At 56.3% G+C, this 19657-nt stretch overlaps 6 protein-coding genes across 6 annotated transcripts; 2 read left to right on the forward strand and 4 right to left on the reverse strand.

Annotated features, from left to right (window-relative positions):
* Positions 1-529: 529 nt before the first annotated feature.
* On the forward strand, positions 530-5015 carry N656DRAFT_788773 (DUF676-domain-containing protein; the record flags this gene model as incomplete). Its single annotated transcript, XM_064816719.1, has 5 exons — positions 530-586; positions 679-978; positions 1043-1973; positions 2748-3534; positions 3599-5015. The coding sequence occupies 5 exons, from the start codon at positions 530-532 to the stop codon at positions 5013-5015; spliced, it is 3492 nt and encodes a 1163-aa protein (XP_064671451.1).
* Positions 5016-5860: 845 nt separating this feature from the next.
* Positions 5861-6163, reverse strand: N656DRAFT_797092 (uncharacterized protein; the record flags this gene model as incomplete). Its single annotated transcript, XM_064817594.1, has 2 exons — positions 5861-5935; positions 6023-6163. The coding sequence occupies 2 exons, from the start codon at positions 6161-6163 to the stop codon at positions 5861-5863; spliced, it is 216 nt and encodes a 71-aa protein (XP_064671452.1).
* A 1606-nt stretch (positions 6164-7769) lies between these two features.
* Positions 7770-9938, reverse strand: N656DRAFT_777921 (alcohol dehydrogenase). Its single transcript, XM_064814908.1, has 5 exons — positions 9681-9938; positions 9435-9564; positions 9231-9366; positions 8521-9161; positions 7770-8446 (listed from the first exon to the last, which is right to left on the reverse strand). Exons 1-5 carry the CDS (start codon positions 9699-9701, stop codon positions 8229-8231), a joined length of 1146 nt encoding a protein of 381 aa, XP_064671453.1. The 5' UTR covers positions 9702-9938; the 3' UTR covers positions 7770-8228.
* An 834-nt stretch (positions 9939-10772) lies between these two features.
* On the forward strand, positions 10773-11664 carry N656DRAFT_777925 (uncharacterized protein). Its single transcript, XM_064814909.1, has 2 exons — positions 10773-11064; positions 11267-11664. Exons 1-2 carry the CDS (start codon positions 10918-10920, stop codon positions 11501-11503), a joined length of 384 nt encoding a protein of 127 aa, XP_064671454.1. The 5' UTR covers positions 10773-10917; the 3' UTR covers positions 11504-11664.
* A 103-nt stretch (positions 11665-11767) lies between these two features.
* On the reverse strand, positions 11768-15246 carry N656DRAFT_706777 (uncharacterized protein; the record flags this gene model as incomplete). Its single annotated transcript, XM_064811380.1, has 2 exons — positions 11768-12712; positions 12772-15246. 2 exons carry the CDS (start codon positions 15244-15246, stop codon positions 11768-11770), a joined length of 3420 nt encoding a protein of 1139 aa, XP_064671455.1.
* A 1079-nt stretch (positions 15247-16325) lies between these two features.
* On the reverse strand, positions 16326-19447 carry N656DRAFT_706708 (uncharacterized protein; the record flags this gene model as incomplete). The annotated part of the gene is made up of 3 exons (XM_064811376.1): positions 16326-19024; positions 19078-19221; positions 19393-19447. The coding sequence occupies 3 exons, from the start codon at positions 19445-19447 to the stop codon at positions 16326-16328; spliced, it is 2898 nt and encodes a 965-aa protein (XP_064671456.1).
* Positions 19448-19657: the final 210 nt, after the last annotated feature.

The following is a 19657-nucleotide window of genomic DNA, read 5'->3' on the forward strand; positions in this document are numbered from 1 at the left end:
AGGTACCTAATCTGTTTTATGGTGTGCGACGCAGTCTGGACAAGTCGTTGCTGACGAGAACACGCTGTGCCTCGTTGCGTCTTGAGCGACTCCCGAGTCGCATTTTCGATCCATTGTCTGGCGAAAATGCTACAGTGCAGGCCGACGATGCGTCGTCATCAGTCATCCAAGTCTCAGCGCACTTCGGGACAATTCCGGGGCCGTTTGCCTCACTGCGCACAGCTTGGCCTTTAAAACGGCAGGCTCCCTCCAGCTGCCCCACCAAGTACTGTACATAGCACACAGCCCCGACGGGCTGTCGGGCTCAAGAGGCACTTTATCTCCGTTCTCGCCCGCGCCTTACAGCGCATTGTCCGGGCATCAGTCCTTGAGCCACCGGAAAGGATAGTACTGGATTGTACAGTCACCGAGCTGTTGGACGCCTGCCATATCTGCCCCGTTCTCTTAGAAAAGCCGAACAGGACTCGAGCGTACCATTGCTGAAATTTCGCGTGATATCACATTACCGGTCCGGAACGTCATGGCAAACATGGAATATGCGGGTGGTGATGTAGGGGCAGAACACCTCTGTGTGTTAGTCCACGGGGTAAGTTGGGTTGTGTCCCGAGTCTCCCGAACCAACACGCCAATCGTCCCTATGTCAGCTCCATCTGCTAACACAACTACATGCCATGGTAGCTCTGGGGCAACCCGAACCACATGAGGTCCGTGGCCAAAGCCCTGCGAACCCAATACCCGCCCGATAAGCTCCACATCTTGGTCGCAAAGCGCAACAGCGGCTCCTTCACATACGATGGCATTGAACTCGGCGGCGAGCGCGTGTGCGTTGAGATCGAGGAGGAGCTGGAGCTGATCAAGAGCAAGGGCGGAAACATAACCAAGCTCAGCATTGTCGGCTACTCGCTCGGCGGCCTGGTCGCAAGATACGCCATTGGCTTGCTCTTCGCCCGGGGCGTGTTGGACAAGTTGGAGTGCATGGTACGCAACCCCTCCCCAAGACACCAAAGGCAAACGGGGGCCGGAACTGACCTTTTATACCCAGAACTTCACCGCCTTCGCAAGCCCTTTCCTCGGAGTACGAAGTCCGCTGCGCGGGTGGGCAAACCAGATCTGGAACGTCATGGGCGCAAGGACGCTGTGCATGTCCGGACGGCAGCTCTTCGGCATCGACAAGTTCCGCGACACGGGCAAGCCCATCCTGGCCGTGCTCGCCGACCCAAACTCCATCTTCATGTCAGGCCTCGCCAAGTTCAAGCGCCACACCCTGTACACAAACATCATCAACGACCGCAGCGCCGTCTACTACACGACCGCCATCTCCAAGACGGATCCCTTCACCGACCTGTCCAAGATGAAAGTGCGCTACCTCAAGGGCTGGGAGGACGTGATCCTCGACCCGACCGACCCGGTGGACTCGTCCTCCGCCGACGACGACCTTGAACCACCAACCCTCCAAAAGCGGGCGGAGCGCATCCCCTTCATGCTCGCGCTCGCCGTCTTCATCCCCGTCGGGGTGGTCGCGTTCCTGGTCAACTCGGCCGTGCAGACGGTGCGCTCGTCGCGGCGCGTGCGACTGCACGAGCGCGGGCTGGCGGGCATCAACCCGGAAAGCTTCCGGGTGAACCTCTGGATCAAGGAAATCCGCGAGGCGGTCGAGGACGCCTACGAGAACCTCAACAGCTCCCAGGGCCACGAGTACCTGAACCACGAAGGTGGGTTAGGTGGCGGTGAGGAGCACGAGGACCACGGGGAAGGGCAAGACGCGGCGGGCGACCGCGAGATCCTCGCGCTCGAACGCAAGGAGTCGCGCGCCGCTGAGGGAGAGCCGACGTTGGCTTTGGCGCCGTACCAATTTGCCGCCATCAGGGCGCTGGATGCCCTGAAATGGAGAAAGTATCCGGTTTGGATACACAAGCATCGGCATAGCCATGCGGCTATCATTGTGAGGATGGAGAAGCCTGGATTCGAGGAGGGTTGGGTCGTCTTGCGGCATTGGGTGACGGAGGAGTTTCTCATGTAGGATAGGTATTTGGGGTTGCGGATGGGTTACTTGCCGGCGTTTCTGTCTTGTTCTTTTCCTTTTTTCTTTTTTTCTTTTCTCCCTTGCTTTTTCTGCACTCCATGTCTGTTTATTCACGCCCCCATTTGTGACCATGGAGTCGAAGGCCGGAGATATAGACGGTTTGTTTGGTGTTAGGAGCGTATGTGTTATACGAGGAGAATGCGGCGCCTGGACGTTAATCGGGTTTAAAGGGCGAGTTTGGCGGAGCAAGAGGAACAACCACCTGACATATAGGCACTCTGTAAAGTAAATACCGTGCGGCATCAAGAATGTTCATATGCTTTATCCGTATTCAGCCTCGAACCACGGATCTTGAAGTCGTGCAAGTGCACTTTAAGTTCTTACGGTCGCAACCAACGGCATCAAGCCATCAATTGTGTACATACATGTAAATCGAATCTTACATACCTAGCGTTACCGGTCTCCGTATTAGTTACGTCAAGCTATCCCAAATTGGCTTAGTGGCGGCATTTCCCGGACCCGACAATTCGGGGCAAGGGGCTACCTGTATGTAATCAATTTTACCACGCCGCGTTGCATTGGACAAAAGACAAAGGTGAATTTCCTCCCGAAAGCTCTCACACACACGAAAGTGTTCACCGCGTGTCGGTTCAGTTGCATGTAGCCTCGAGACTCCTGTCTCGCTACATGTCCAGAATCATGAGGACTCCACGAGTCGCAAGAGAGACATCCAGATTCTTCGACGCCAGCTCGACGACGGTAACGCCCCGTCGCGTGACGCGCTCCAGCCTCGCGCGTTTCGCGTACAATGGTGCCTCGAACATTCCCGCGCCCGGCGTGACTGACAACAGCTTGGATAACGCCGACTCCGAAATAACGTTCGGCTCCGACATTGAAGATGCCATCGTCAAGAAGACGACACCCGCAACGCGCAAACGGAAGCGCACCGCAACAGAGCTCGCAGTAGTGCAGCCGTCACCACGACGGGCACCAACAACAACCACCATGACCACGAGGGCGACGACAAGAGCCGAGATCAAAACCGAAATTAAGGCAGAAGAAGACGCGTCATCCGATGTCGAAGCCGACACGAAGCCACCAAGACCCCGCGGCCGCGCTCGGAAGCCCGCGCGCAAAACGACCGACGCCGTCACAGGCGCAACGACGGTTGAGCCGCCGTCGGACTGGGAGGAAATCTACTCACTCGTCAAGGAGATGCGTCTGACGGGCCCCGCAGCCAACGCAGCCGTCGACACGATGGGGTGCGAGCGGCTCGCCCACCCGGCCGCTAGCGCGCGCGACCGGCGCTTCCACACCCTCGTAGCCCTCATGCTGTCCAGCCAGACCAAGGACACGGTCAACGCCGAGGCCATGGCGCGGCTGCAGGCCGAGCTGCCGCCCCACGAGCCCGGCGCGTTGCCCGGGTTGACCCTGGAGAACATGCTCGCCGTTGATCCGGCGGTGCTGAACGAATTGATTGGCAAAGTCGGGTTTCATAATAACAAGACTAAGTAAGGGTCCTTGGTTACCATACCTGCCTTTCCCTTCCATCTTCATTGGCACTTTCAAAACTAGGGAACATTCTACTAACAACCCCCGGCCGAACAGATACCTCAAACAAACCGCCGCCATCCTCCGCGACAAATTCAACTCGGACATACCCGACACCATTGAAGGGTTGGTCTCACTACCGGGCGTGGGGCCCAAGATGGCGCACCTGTGCATGAGCGCCGACAACGGGTGGGGGCGGGTCGAGGGGATCGGGGTGGACGTGCACGTGCACCGCATCACCAACCTGTGGGGGTGGCAGGGGCGGCCGGGAACAAAAACGCCCGAGGAGACGCGCCTGGCCCTGCAGGCCTGGCTCCCCCGCGACAAGTGGAAGGAGATCAACTGGCTGCTTGTCGGCTTCGGCCAGTCGGTTTGTCTTCCCGTGGGGCCAAAATGCGGCGACTGCGAGCTGGGTCTCCGCGGCCTGTGCAAGGCCGCTGACCGGAAGAAGGTTAATGAGGGTATCAGGAGGAGGCAGCGGAGTGTTCTTGTTAAGGAGGACGAGAGGGTCAAGGTTGAGGTGGTCAAGGCTGAGCCTGAGCCTGAGCCTGAGCTTGAGCGGAATGTTGTTGGTTGGGAGGGAATGGAGGGTGGGGGGTTGGTTAAATGTGAAGAGGAAGACATGGAGATTGATCAGGTGAAAGAGGAAAAAATAAAGATTGACGAGATTGAGGTGGAAGGGAATGCGGATACAGAAAGTAAGCAGGCGACCAAAAAGGGGGAAAGGGTTGGGGATCGGGAAAATACGCCAGTGATCAAAAAGGAGGAAAAGATTGATGTTGACGACGAGGAGGGCATGAAAATCACAGGGGAAAGCGTTGTGAACACGGACCTTGAACGGGCGGTTACGATAAAAAAGGAGGATGAGATGGCGGTGGACGAGGCTGAAATAGAGGTCAGCGGGGAAACCGATATGAGGATGGAGGACAAACAGGCTGTCAAAATGGAGGGTGAGATGGAGATTGATGAGGTCAAGCCCTCGGTCGAGGACAAGGCTGGGGATATGGAGTGTGAGCAGGTGATTAAAAATGAGGAAAAGATGGAGGTTGATGAAGCGAAACTAAAGGTCAAGGGGGAGAGGGATGAGAATACGGAGAGTAAACATGCGATTAAAAGGGAGGGGAAAATAGAGGTTGGCGAGGTGAAGCCGGCAGTCAACGGAGAAGGGGTCGGTGAACGGGACGGCGAGTTGCTTATGCAATCCATAGAGGTTGATGAGGTGAAGGTAGAAGTGAAGGGGGATATGGAGCTGGGGATCAAGAAAGAAGAGGGCTCGATGGACATCGACGAGGTGAAGGGTGGGATTAATGTTTGTGGAGACGGCGAGGTATTGGTCAAAAAAGAGGAGGAAAAGGAGGATGTCGTGGGATGGGCCTCGCACTCGTCGAGCTACCTCCGAGAAGCTTCTGCCAGAGTCAAGTCTGAAGCCTCGAGAGCCTGATAAGACAAGAGAAGATGGGGGGATTTGCGCCAGGGCTATAGTCAGATACTGTAAAAGGAAGGTCTAGCTTTTACTATATCTACAGTAATGTTAGGTATCTACGAATATGTGTTGTAAATACATAGGTATATGGACATCGAATTGTCCTTGATACGATCGAGGGTCTATTTCGCCAGATGCACACCCCACATGACAGCTCAATAGGCAAGTGATGTGCCTAGAAAGCCCCGTGATGCACCCCAATTTTTGGGTGGGTTGTAAGGTAGTCATTGGTACCGCTGGTAGAGCGATGTCGGAGTCTCGAGTTCAAGAGACAGATCGAGTGCAAGACCACGTGTCTAGGCAGTACATTGACAAGATCAAAGGAATTGGCACTTTGATGTTTGTTTGGTGAAATGGCGTATTTGCCTTGTCCACGGAATGTGTCTAAGCTGTCTAATTCCAACCGGCACAGCAAGTGCCAGTGGCAAATGTCAAAGGCGCGACAAATGCTCAAAGCAGCTCTTACATCTAGTCCATTCTAACCCCCCTGCTTCCGTGATATCCAGCCAGAGCAAATATGCAGGGCGCTATTCCTCCTATAACGCCAGGCCGAGATACAATATTACATGATAAACCCCTATACGCCGGGAAAGCGCTGTCCCCTCGCTAATATGTCGAAGTGAATCAAAAGGCGCGATGCGGCCTGCGCCGGTCCAAGAGACGGCGGCGGCACCGCAGGGCGCCTGCGACGGGCTCGGCTGTTCGCCTGTTCCAGCGCCGTTGCGTTTAGAATCGTCAATTCCACCCCCGGTTGCCGGCGTGGTATTCGGGCGGTCAAGCGGAAGGTCTTATAGAGTCGTAGCCTAGGCTGTCTTGATGACTTGGGTCCGCTCCTTGTAGAGCTGATTTGCGTTCTGCTCAAACGCTTCCCTCTTGCACTTGATAAGGGACAGCAGGTCAGTGAGCTGCTTTTCTGGAAGAACCCCTGCCAAACCGAAAAGGGACCAACCAGTAAAGGAACTTACGTCTTCCAAATTCCGGCATTTGTGGTCTTCTAATAGACGGTGGTTGTTGCAGAAATGCCCTTGGCAGAAGGCGCAATCTCCCGAAATGCGCTGGGCTGCCGCCTTGCAGTCCTCGAACGAGCACCTGAGCTTCTTAGGCATTTTCGGTGTTGAGGCGAAAGGCAGCAGCAGGAATCGTTTCGTTGGTAGCGCAGAGATCGATTTTTCCCAGTGTCAAACGCAATCCCAGCAGAATGCCCGACAATCGGGGGAGCGAACTCGGATCGGTGTTCTGAATCGTGCGTGTTGGGTTGGGTTGGCGAGCGGATGGGTAGGTAGGTGGGTCGGATACCTAAGGAATGCGAAGGGAAAGGGATCAAATGCAACCGGGAGACGACGATGGCGGGTGGTAAGGTTATATAACTGGGCGCTCGGTGGAGGTCCGGTCGGAAACAGCAAGCCACTCTCACGTGGCTTGTTATCCTTGATGATGGCGGTTGACTAACGTGGTAGGCAACAAATAAGTAACGTAGACCTGGAACAGGGTGGAAGTGGTTCGACCAGCTCGCCTCACCCAACGCCAGGGTGGCTGATGTACAAAGTACAAGTAGCTCAGATTGACGATGGCAGTGTTGGCAAGGGAGCGGCGCCCAATTGCGTTTGCGCTGCGCTTGCGTGGCGGCGGGTCACCCGTTGGCAAAAGGCAGGCCAGCCCCTGTAAGCCGACTTATCGTGAAAGAAACAGTGTGACTGACGGATGACCGGGGCATTTATACCAGCAATCACACCTACCGAAGATCATACCGGCACGCAGAATCTTGCTGGGTACCTCTGCATTATGCATTATCGTTACGGATACAGCATGCTTACATTAGGTATCGAGAGGGCCGCTCTGTCGATTCTCTTGAGCTCTTCCTTGTACGTAGATTGCGTTCGCCTAGTGCCCCGATGGCATCGACGTCGCTGGTCCACCCGGTAGAGTCCGTCGAACAACGGCTATCCAATTGGCCATGGGACGGTGATGGGAGACAAAACAAGGTTTTCTCAGATCGGCCATCTTGACTGGCCGACTGTTTCCTGCAGTCGGCAGTCAACGATCACTCAAAAAGGCGAAATAACCGAAGAAATTTTGGTGGTGTCACTGATGCGCCAGCCGTTCCAAAGAAAACAAGATCAAATACCAGTACGCCAACTTTACGTTTGTTGACGTTGTACGGAAGTCAACTTGAATGTGTCTAGGAAGCAATGCACGCTGCATTCCTCCTCACATTTGGCTGTGGCCCGAGATCGCCCACGTCATCCACTGGATTAGAAGGGGACAACCATCATTGCTCTTGCCTGCCCGACCCGGGTTGGACTTGCCCGATGTCTTCTTGAGTCCTTATCGGGCCGCCATCTGTACTTTACAATATGATTTTGCATGTATGTACTTGTACAGTAGACAGTACAGTACACTAACGTACCCCCTTGCAAAACCCCGGTCATCTCACTGCCTCGGTCAAATATTTGGCTGCTGAAGAGCACTCTGTTTCTCTTCTCTCATCTTTTCCCAAACCTTCAAAAGCATTTATTTACCCGGGAGATGCACAAGGCTGAGCAGCACGACAACACACAGCATTTTGATGCAGAGCGATCCGGACACGGATTGTCACCTAACGCTCTCCAATCTCCATACTCCGTAGCACGGTTCCGGGTCCTGTAGCGGCCGCCGGGTGGATCACTAGTTAAGCGCCGACCTGCGTGCCGACCTCCCGGGCCGTTGGATCCGGTGCATGCACATGGAGCCGAGGCTGAACCGCAGCCTGCCGATCCGGGGCGGTCAGGCGCTCATGACTGCCTTAAACAGCAGCCATTAGGTATAAAGGCCTCAACGCGAACCTTGACTCGAAATTCCGAAAATGTTAGACTGGCCCGATACGGTCGGTTGCATGAGACAGCATAAGTCGGGATCCAATCGTGCTCCATCAAGTACGGTAGCCTCTCCTAACTTCGCTTGCATCACACATTTGGCCGCCGGACTACTTCGCAGGGCCTGCGGAACGGCGACATTTGGCAAACTCAGAGCCCCCAGGGGCATACGAGCTTGCTGCAGATTCCGTGGTCAAGGCTGACGCCGCCTGGGACTGACATTGCACGTTATGTTCGCTAACAAAAAAAAAAAGTACAACCCTCATGGGTCCCGTGGCTCAGCGTCCAACATCCGCATTTCCAAGAGTCACAAGAGTCACTAGTCCTTCATGGTCACGACAGCCCGGATGCAGTCACCCTGCTTCATGACCTCGAATGCCTCGTTGATCTGCGCCAAAGTCTTGCGGTGCGTGATGAACTCGTCCACCTTGAGCCGCCCCTCGAGGTAGTCGCTAACGAGACCAGGCAACTGCGATCTGCCCTTGACGCCGCCAAAAGCGCTGCCTTTCCAGACACGGCCGGTCACGAGTTGGAACGCTATGTTTTATTTTTAGTTCGAGACCTACCCAAGAGTCCGGGGAAAGGGGTTTGAGAGGGGGACGCCAACTTACGTCTCGTCGAAATCTCCTGTCCAGCAGCGGCAACGCCAATAATGATGCTCTGGCCCCAGCCCTTGTGGCAGGCCTCGAGAGCGGCGCGCATGACGCTCACGTTGCCGGTGCAATCAAAGGTGTAGTCGCAGCCGCCGTCCGTCATCTCGATGAGCTTGTCAACGATGGTCTTGCCCTCAGGCAGCTTGGTCGGGTTGACAAAATCGGTGGCGCCAAACTTGCGCGCCCACTCCTCCTTTTTATCGTTGACATCGACGGCGATGATCTTGCCGGCGCCCTGCGCGACGGCACCCTGGAGCACGCTGAGCCCGACGCAGCCCACGCCAAAGACGGCAATGTTGCTGCCCTTCTCGACCTTGGCCGTGATGGTGGCGGCGCCGTAGCCCGTCGTGATGCCGCAGCCCAGCAGGCAGGTGCGGTCCATGGGCGCGTCCTGCTGCACGGCCACGACCGAGATATCGGCAACCACGGTGTACTGGCTGAAGGTGGAAGTGCCCATGAAGTGCAGGATGTCCTGGCCCCGCGCCCGGAAGCGCGAGGTGCCGTCAGGCATGACGCCCTTGCCCTGGGTCGCGCGGATCTTGCCGCAGAGGTTGGTCTTGCCGGACTTGCAGAACTTGCATTCCTTGCACTCGGGGGTGCTGTGAAGTAGGTTTGTCAATTGAGTCCCGTCGTGTTCTTAGGAGGGACTCGCACGGTCTGCGACTTACTATAGAGCGACGACATGGTCGCCGGGCTTGACGCTTGTCACCCCCTCGCCGACCGACTCGACAATGCCGGCGCCCTCGTGTCCCAGGATGACGGGGAATGCACCCTCGGGGTCCTTGCCGGAAAGTGTGTAGGCATCTGCGAGCCCGGATTGGTCAACACGGGATTGGGCAGCCATCAAGGTGCGAGGATGAAGGGTACAGTACCTGTGTGGCAGACACCGGTATAATAGATCTGGATTCTGACCTCGTGGGCCTTGGGCGGCGCTACCTCGACGTCCTCATAGCTAAGCTCCTGGCCTGGGCCCCAGGCGATGGCAGCCTTGCAGGTAATCGTCTGCGAACCCCCAAGTCAGCGAATACTGTTCAAACTTTGAGAATCGAATATGGAGGGGCCAATAGGATGCTGTGGGGTTGTGTTCATGGTGATTGTCAATTTATCGTCTCACTCACCTTCCCTGCTGTTGATGCCATTTCAGCTAATTTTGATATCGAGTCGATGAAAAAGTCAATTGGCCGTGTTGCACAACGATGTTTTTGTTTGTTTTCTCTGAACCACCGGGGCGAGGAGCAATGAATGACGAAGAAAAAGAGCCATCATCAAGCTGCCATGCTTTTCGACCCCGCCTTAGAAGGTGGGGTTCGAGGGGGAACGATTGCCGGCACACACGGATGGGAGACGGGAGGGATGTGGATAGGCAGGAGAGGCAGGTAACGTTAATGGGTTAACGAGTGAACACACGCGATCATGCCGTCGCAAGTTTATCCTTGTGGCTAGCATGTTGCTTGGCTGGGCGCATCTTCGCCTCTGCTTCGGCGATATCGCGGCATTCCGCCATCTCTTCGCTTGCTGGTATACCCTACGCTATACCTTTCTCCTTCTCCCGAGTTCCACGGTTCGGCAGTTTCCCCCCCTTTTACTCTTCTTGCCATGACATGTCATACACGGATAATAGGGTCTCCATATACTCTCCCTTAATGGCTGGGATGGTTGCAACGATAGAAGAGAGATGTTAAGCAGGGCATCTGCGAGACGCTTACAAGGAAACGGTTCGGTCATCGATGTGCAATTTTGCACATCCTGCATCCTGTCTGTAATCGGGCTGAATCGGGTCCTACTTCAACGGGCCGAGTCGGGTTGGGGCTGGGTATAAGACTTAGATGGAGCAGCCTAGACCGACTCTGATAACCCGGCGGATTCGAGAGGTGAAAAGCACATGCAGGATTAAGTTCCTATATATTGCCGCCATTGTCTTCGGCCGATGAGATGAGTGATTGGGACAGCTGTGAGATCCAGGTTCAATCATTGGATAGACGGTCTGTTAAAACGAGGAGCTGACCGTATCCATGATCCTATCACGAGCCTGTCGGATATCAAACATGGTGTAGGCTGAGTATTCGTCGGGCTGCTGAGTCGTACAGCGTAGAACGGATTCGAGTGGAAAATGAAATAAGCCTACGCCGATGTAGTGGAAGGTGAGAGCAGCTGTGGAGTGATGACACTTGACTCCGACTCCGACCCGGCATTGGCCCAGTGCGCCGAAACACTTCTCCTTTTCGCAACAAACACAATAAAGATCTCAACACCCTGATTTCTCACCTGCACCTAGACCCAATCAATCCAGTTATAAATACAGACACAGATACGTCACAGAAGCATCAAAAATACCTATTCAGGACAAAAAGGGAGATGGCCCCACTGCCTCCTCCCTCTCCGCTCCCCAAGTTTGTCTACAAAATCACCCCAACCGCCCCGCCCGACCCGATCCCCGAGCAATACCCGCTTTCGGAGCTAGACCGGCAAGATGGCTTTGTCCACCTGAGTGCTCCGTGGCAGGTACGTATACACAATACAATACACGAGATTGACATTTGCGCATGTTCCGGGAGGGAGAAAGACCGTTGGTGCTGCAAAAACCCACGAGTCCGGTTCTCCTTATTGTACCTATACATACATACCTATCTATGTAACACTTGGAAAGATACCATCTAACAGTATGAAAAACAACAACAACTAACAACATCAACAACGCCAAAAGATCCCCATCACAGCAGACCTCTTCTTCAAAGACACGCCCGCCTTCTACATCCTCAAGCTGCGCCTCGCCAACTTCCCCGCCTCGAGCGTCAAGTGGAACGAGGTGGACGGTACCAACGGCTGTCCGCACCTGTACGGCAGCTTTGGTGCCAAGGACGTTGTCGACGTCAGGGAGTTTCGGCGCGAAGGGTCCCAGTCCTGGAGGGAAATTCTGGAGGGCGAGGCTTGGTTAGAGTAGAGTAATTAGGTGGTGTGCGAGTCATTGGGTGAAATGTAATGGTGTTGTTGTTGGCGGCTCAGCTCAACCTGAGATTGGAAATTGTGGGAAAAGGTACGGAGGTAGTACACTTAGAAATGCCATACATCTCTACATAGACATCGACCACCGTAGTCTGCACTCTCACATGATGCGCAGTAGAGGAAGTGCTCCCGGGCCGCCAAGTTCCCCGTTTTGCTCGGCCATATCAAATCTAATCAGGGGCTCGGTCCAGGTGGGAGAAAATCACCAAACCATGGCATCCGCATCCGCCAGCCACAAGGTCGCCAAGTCCTTCGCCAACCCCAGCCTGAGCCGCCGCATGATGTCCGCCCCGGTGGTCTTGGCCGCTACCTCCGTCCGCCAGTCCCACCCCCTTTTAGCATTCACCTTACCCAGGCCGCCACTCCCGCTAAGCGACCGCTGCAGCTGGCTCGCGACAAGCGAGCTGCCAGCCAGTACCAGACAGCCAGACCCTCCTCCTCCCCCTCCGGATGTGCTCTTCAGCAAGTCGGCCGGTGTAGACCCTTTCAGCCCGCCGGGCGCAGACGCGAGTACGAGCTGAAGGAACTCGTCGCACGCGGTATAAACCCTGCTGCCGACGGCTTGCAGGTCCTCAATGGCCTTGAGGATTGTGTCGATCTGGTCGAGCGTAATGACAGGCGCGGTGAACTGGCCGTGGTGGACGTTGGTGTTGTCCGGGTTGCTGACAAACACGAGCGCCTCGCCGAGCAAAGCCAGGAGGAAGTCCTCGCTGACGATGCCGTCACGGGTCTGATCGAACAGGCCACCGCGGATGTTGTCGTCCGAGCTGGCGATGACGCTGATCAGCGCGGCCGCGGCCTGCTGGCGTCGCGCCAGAGGAGTCGCGTTCGGCAGGCTGCTCTCGTTGTCGCGAATGTCATAAAACTGCCGCAGTGCGGCATAGCCGCTGAGCATCTTCCCCAGAAGCTCGGCCGCTTCCATATCCTGCTTGGCGCATTGCTCTAGCGTCCTGCTGCGGTCCGTGAGGAGCTTGTGAAGATAATCGTCGAGGTCGTTGTTGGGCGGGAATGCCGTCGACTGGATCAACGAGTACGAGATGAGCAAGTTCATGACCTCGCGGACCTTGTTTGGCCGGTGCGCGAGAGCGTAGTACCACATGGCTTCGCCGTAGCGATGGGAATCCCGGGCGAGGATATCTCCATATGTCTAGGTGCAAGTCAATAAGTCGTCTCGTGGGGCAAGGGGTCCAACTGAATAGCTCTTACCTCTACCGTCTCCTCGGCATAGGCAATCATGCCTAGCTCATTCAACAAGGCCCAGAGCTTGTCCACCATCACATTGGAATCCACATGCATGCCTTGAATAATGTGATCCACCAGATCTCTGACCATTTCGTCAGACCGCTCCGGCGAGTCCATCCTGCCCAACACGCTGATCGCCAACTCCCAGCCATCCCGCGAGACCCCTGACTTGTGCGTCACAGTAGAGAGCTCGTCGTAGTCCGCGAGCGCCTGCGCATATTGTGCCAAGGTACTGTCCTTGATCCCGTCGATCTCGTCTGGCGCACCAGGATCCATGCCCAGAACTTCCAGATCGTCCATATCCAGCTCTTCGAGTCCGAACAGAGCGGAGGGCTGGTGAGGAGGCAGCCACTTTCCTAGAGATGCAATCTCGGCCACGGCGGAAGCGATCGGGAGCGACCATGCGCGAAGCAGGCCTATCACGCCCTTGATATTGTCCTCAAAAACGCAGGCCATGCCAATCTCGATGGGGTTCTGTGAATTGAAGTGGAAATCCGACTTGACCGCCGCGTGGAAAGCACGCGAGAGCCTGTCAAGGTAACTCTCGGCATCCGTGGTCGGCGCCGAGGCCAGCACCAATGCCTGTGACCGTGACAGCGAATTCTCCGTCTTGGCCTTCCGCTCATCCCACCAGCCAAAGAGACCAACAGTAGCCTCGAGCCAGTCCTGGGCCGCTTCCAGAATGGCGCCCTGCTGCCCAAGAACGATGTCGAATACAATGTTCAGATTTTCGTATATCTCCCACGGCACCTGGCTTTCGGCCCGCCGCGCCAGGCCGGCCATGGACTGCCTGCTTCTCGCCGACGCGGCAGACGCAGAGAAGGCCGACTCGCCAAATCCAGTCTCCTTCCCTTCTGCAAAGCGCCTCAGGTGGTCGAGCGCGCCCTGCGCCCGCACGCGGAACAGAGTCCAGTCGCTGCTCCAAATGTCCCAGTTGCCGTCGTACCCCGGGCATCTCTCGAGAACAGCGATCGTCTCCTCGGCAGCGCGCTGCACATTCTCCAGCGCGCGGTCAACATAAGCGTACTCGCCACGTTGGCCGCCGCGCCGGACGTGGGCCCAGCCGGCCTGCCTGAGCAGCTTCGCCGCGTCGCCGACGTTGCCGCGCAGCAGAGCGACGAAGACGGCCTGCCAGAAGAGCGAATGACACGCCGGACTGGGCCGATGACGCAGAATCTCGTCGACCTGGTTGCCGTACATGTCGTGATACTCGTTGAGCCACCGGAACATGGTCTCGGGGAGGGGTTCAACGCGGCCGGCGCCCGACTCGTCGTATCTCGTGTGATGGATCTGCAGCGCCAGATTGGCAAGGTAGTTCGCCTTCTCAAACGGGGTCGCATGCGGGCCAGGCCCTATCTCGGCAACATGCTCCTCGGTAGGCTGCGGGAGCGTATCCACGTAATCCTTCCAAAGCGCCGCCAGCTTGCCAGCCACCGTGGCTAGCGCGTCATCCATTTTCTCCTCGTCGTCCGCCTCGCCAACACCCTCATCATACAACCTGGCGACCAGCGCGTCCGTGCCAAGGATTACATTCGGCGGCTCGGTGATTGGGGCGGTTCCCAGCTGTGTGTACGTGTCTTTGGCGAGGGCGGCGTAGCGGAACTCTCTGCGGCGGTGTAGGCCGCCGCCGGTGTGCACTGCGGACGCGCGGAAAATATCTTCAGCCTCCCTCCTCACACGCTCCGTTGCCGCGGGCGTATTGAGCATCATCAGGTCCGACTCCTCGCCGATCCCGTTCCAGTCCCCGCCGCCCTGGGCAGGCATGTCGAGCCACATATCCCCATCACCCTCGTCATCGTTATCCCCAACCTCCTCTTCGTCCTCGTCCTCTTCCTCGCCATAGCTCTCATCAAACGGCACGCCAAACGTCCTACTCTTCCCCGCCCCTTCACCTTCACCTTCACCTTCACCTTCACCATCATTATTCTCATCATCATGGTGATCCCGATCCTGAAAAGCAACCGACATCCCCAACCTCGAACGAGGCGGCCTCTGCTCGCCGCCCACAATCGACCTCCCAAGCGGAACCTTTTTCCTTCCCCCACCACCACCAGCAGCGAACAAGTTCCTCTTAGGAACTCCAGCCGCGCCGCTGGTAAACAGCCCCTGCGGACCTCCCCCATTATTGTTGTTGTTGCTGCCGGCTGACATGCCCCTCATGATGGAGCTGCCCAGGTACTGTGCCGAGGGCGCGCCGGCCGGGGTGAAGCTTGCGGCCGAGGAGGACAATTTTTGTGGCGGGGGTGCGGCGGGGGTCGTGGAGGGGTGGCTCCCGAAGGAGCGGAGCAAGTCCGGGTTGACTTCGAGGTTTCGCGTGTTGTTGATGTTGTTGCTTCTGTTGTTAATACCGCCGCTATTGTTGGGGCGGTTTGGCGTCGAGGGTTGTGGGAGCGATGGGGAGGATGGGGAGGATGGGGGTTGAAAGAAGCGGTTCGACATTGTAATTTTCCCTTTCTTTCTTCGTGTTCTTCGTTCCTGGTATCTCCTGTCTATTGCTGCAATTTATTCTATCGGCAAGTCCTGCCAGGGTGAAAGGGTAAGGTTCGTCGTAGTCGGTTTCTTCGGTTCCAAAGTTGGGTGCGAAGGGTCGTTAGCTGGGGTTGTAATTGTTTGCTGCACAAGGTAAGAGTCAAGACTGCTCGCGCGTTGCGAATTGAGTTGGGCCTTGGGCGTCGTCGCAGGCCCTGGAATCGGACAAGTTACAGAGTAACTTCTTCCAACCTCTCGCAGAGGCAGGTCAGTCAGTCACGAGTAGCAGCACGGTGAAGGGCTTTGTGCTATGCTTTGAATCTTGAGCTCAGAGCTTCCAAATTGAGAGGAAGCTTCGTTCTTTTGGCGCTTTGACGCGACTTTTGGCAGCTGTCTGCGCGACTCGGAAAATTCCGCGGCTTGATTTACACCTCCGTACACTGCCGTACGTTCGTAATCTGGCTGTATATCAGGCATCGAACACCGTCCACAGCCAACTGAGCCAAACCTGCACTGGGAGCACAACACTGGAAACAATAAAATCTCTTCCACAATTGCTCTTTGCAATTCTCATTTCTCCCAAGATTCATCACTCCGACTCAATCAAGCTATTCAATCTTACACAGGCCAAATCGTCATCACAGTTAGCCCTTGCCTGAGGCCTTCGCTCTTGTTCCTTTGCCCTTCCAAAGGGACGCAACGCGTTCATGTACTTAGCATATCTCGGCACGATACTGGACAAAAGAGGAATTTCACAGGAAGTTGGTTTGACGCCATGGATGAGCGCCCCTCCCGTCTTCCTTCCCCATTGCTGTAACCAACCCAAAAAGAGCATCGCATTGGCTTTTGGGAACTAATCAAACACGTACCATCCTCGCGCCAGACAGGCTTGTGTGATACAGGAACATTATGTATTGTATGGGTATGCTGCGAAACTAAAACAAAAAAAGCGAGCGTCGCGCATCAAACAAGGGGTATTTGAGACGAGCAATCAACAGGAAAGCCGGCAGATTTTGGGTTTTGCGTCCAACGCCCCAACGTCCATGTATCTAGGCGCTCTGTGGGAGCACTGATGTGCCTTCCTGGGTACCAAGGTTGAATCCTCCAACTCCGGCGCTCTCGGCTTGGTGGAGTCCAAACTTTTCCAAGCCTCCGGCTGCGGAATCAGCCTCGCTGTAGACAATCCCAAGACCATTTGCATCCTTGCTGCCAGCTGCTTTCTTCTCGCCGTTGCTGGCCTCGTCGTTTGTCTCGTCAAGGTTCATGAGAGCCGGCGGCCTATGCCGCATCTGCCGGGCTTTGGCCAACGAGATCGTCTTTTGCTGGTACGTCGTAGTAATCGGTTGGGTATCGTCGCGGTCGATCGTCGCCTTCATAAGGGCCGCCATCCACAATCTCCCCTGCTTGATGTTGGGTACCGCAAAATAGTGCACTGTTGGCTTGGTAAAATTGACAGCGCGCGAAAGACCGGCGCGCGGTGGGACAAGCTTGAAAATGAAGATAGAATCCGACTCCTTGACCGGATCGCGTTCCGCGTCTGCGGCTGCGAGTGTCGGCATGTGGCTTCCAGCTGGCATTGCTGGCGAACTCGATACCCCCGTGAGGGTGGCATGGAGTCCGGTGAGCCGTTCGTTGTCGGCCGGCAGAACGCGATGGAAAGAGATGTCGATAAGTCCTCTCTCCTGGTCGTCGTCTTCTGAGTAGTAGTATGCGAGCCGTCTACCCTTGAGTACAAAGAGACGCGGTTTCCACGTCGTCATGAGATTAGCGCTTCTCTTCTTCATCCAGCCGCTGTAATCGGCGTCTTTCATCGCCTCTGCAGGGCTGATTTTCTGGAGGCCGCGAGTATATGCGCTGGTTTCTTGCTTCGTCTTCTTGCGGCTGGTGCGGCTGGCCGCCGTCGTCGCCGTGCTCGGGCTCTTGGCTGCATCGGGGGAATCCAGCTCGAAGCTCGGTCCAGCCGAGGGTGTGCTAGATCCCGTGCGCGCCGGCGAGTACATCGGTGATTCCTTGTTTGGGGAGTCAATTGGTGACACCTTGGCCTTTTCGCTGCCCGTAATTGCGTCCGAGGCGGCCCTCAACCCGCCTAGCCCACTTCGCAGCATCATCGCAACGTTGAAATCGGGGTGGTTAACTTGACTCAATCGTTTGATGGCAGATTTAGGTGACGCGCGAGATTGGTCCGATGTGTTGCTGTCCAACCTGGTAACAGTGGGATGAGTCGCTTCCCTGGACTCGGAAATCCGGCGCATGGAATCCGCAGTAGCCGTAGACGGCGTGCGCTTGGATTTGCCATAGTATTTTTGGGCTGCGGGCGACTCGCGCGTGGAATCCGTGCTACCAAGCCTCGAGTGTCTGGACAACGCGGTCGCGCTCCGCACTCGCTGCTCCTCTGTGTAACTGGACTTGGGCGAGGACTGGCCCGCCTGCAGAGTGTCACGCTTCTTAAGAACATTCCGGCGTCGGGTATCAGCGTCAGGACCAGAAAAGTAGCCCCGGTCGAGCTCGATGGCCGAATCCTGGAGCTCAGAGCTTTGTCCCACCGTGCCCTCCTGAGGCCCTGCAGAGGACAAGGGCCGCTGCGCATAAGCCGTGGCGCTCCCCAGAGTCCAATTCCTATCGAAGGATGGCTGCTTCTTATGGGGAGCGTCCTGCCGCGGGTATGGTCCAGTGGACGCGGTCTTGGAAGGCACAGTAGAAGTGTTGAGTGTTGTGCCTGTCAGGCGGAAATCGGTTGATGAGTGACGGCGAGAGTGGTGCAAATCTCGGACAGATGCAGCAGAGGGTCGCTTCTCGTGAAACGCGCGACTCGGGCTTTCTACCAAGGGCGACACGGGAGATACGGGCTCGTACGGCTCCAGCTTCGGCGTTTGCGACAGCTTTCTTGTCGAAACCGACAAACTGGCATCGTTAAGAGGAGTGAACCGCTGACTGGAGTTTGTCACAGTATTTGTCCTGCTCCGGACCCTTCCTGCCTCGGACCCCGCGTCGCTTCCGTACGACATGGTGTTTCTCCCCATGCTCGTCGATAACCCGTTCACTTCATCCTGCAGCTGCTTGATCTTCTGCCACGTCTTTAGCCTGCGTCCCACCGAGCCCAAGTCGAGCGCCTTGATAAAGAGCGACGTCTGGTCCATTCCCAAGATCACCTCGCCCGTGATTTCCTGGTCCCGGAAAACCTCGCAATGGTGCTTTTCAACGCCGACGGTGAACAGGTACTCGGCAACCTGATCCGCGGACCACGACTCAACCTCGGAGCGAGAGTGGACCGTTTCTTCCTCCTCATCCGTTTCTTCACCTTGGATGTACGAAATTCGATGGTCTATGTGGGAACTGTATTCACTGCCCGAGTCGTTACCATTACGAAAATTCACGTTGCTTGGTGCCGAGTTCAAATCCGTGATGTGCTCGTCGATAACATTTAGGGTCTCGTGCAGGACGTGGCTATCCGTGCTTGCGCTGGGTCGCGTTGTACTGCTGCTAAGACCAGTGCCGGTACCAGCAGGCAGGCTGTTGGCCGATTGCGGTGGACTAGGGGCGGTACCGGTTGCGAACGAACTGAGCGGGAGCGCGGCGGAGGCTGGTTTTGGCTCCTGGAGGGAGGCAGACTTGGTCGTTTCTGCGGGTGGACTTGTGGCGGTTGATGTCTGCTCGTTGGCAACCTCGGCCAAGGGTGTGAGGGGTTGTTTGGGTGCTAAAAACGGCGACGCGCTGCTCACGGCTGGCTTCGGCGCCGGTCTGGTATAGACTGTACTGGATTAGTCTCGATGGCGGGGGATTGCATCACGGCTGTCAACATACCCTCAGGGAAAAGACCGGTGTTGCCATTGCCTAGATGTTTGCCCAAAAACCAACCGTCTCCAAATTCATCATCACGTTCAAGCAACTCGACACGGTCGCCTTTGGCCAGGCTAAGCTCGTCGGAGCTGCGGGCCTGGAAATCATCTAGGAAGGAAACAGCATGGTCAGTCCTTGCTTTTGCTTGTGTTTCGCCCAAACGCCATTCCAGCATCGGACAGCCGGGAGCTGCCAAGGGTGGGCGCAAGGGGATCACCATTGCGACGGTCCGAAGCTAAATCGATGGCGGTTGGGTAATCTGGACGCAGGGCAACTCACGGATGACGAGCAACATGTCGCCCACCTCGGGCCTGGCTGAACCGGGCGTAGCCATCTTAGAACCGAGGCCTGCTGCGCGTGAGTGTCGAAACCCAATGAGTGACGATGACAATCAGGAGCAGCTCTTCGGAGTCGGGGCCTGTGTTCCTGAAAGGACGGCGACGTCGCGGAAAAGAAAGGAGGGATGCTTCCAGACGTCGGAGTAGAACCGAGGGGGCGGGTTGATGATCGAGGAAGGAAGAAGCAAAAACCGAGCCACCCAGGC

Source organism: Canariomyces notabilis (assembly GCF_033297395.1).
Source record: "Canariomyces notabilis strain CBS 508.74 unplaced genomic scaffold N656scaffold_7, whole genome shotgun sequence".
Lineage (NCBI taxonomy): Eukaryota > Fungi > Ascomycota > Sordariomycetes > Sordariales > Chaetomiaceae > Canariomyces > Canariomyces notabilis.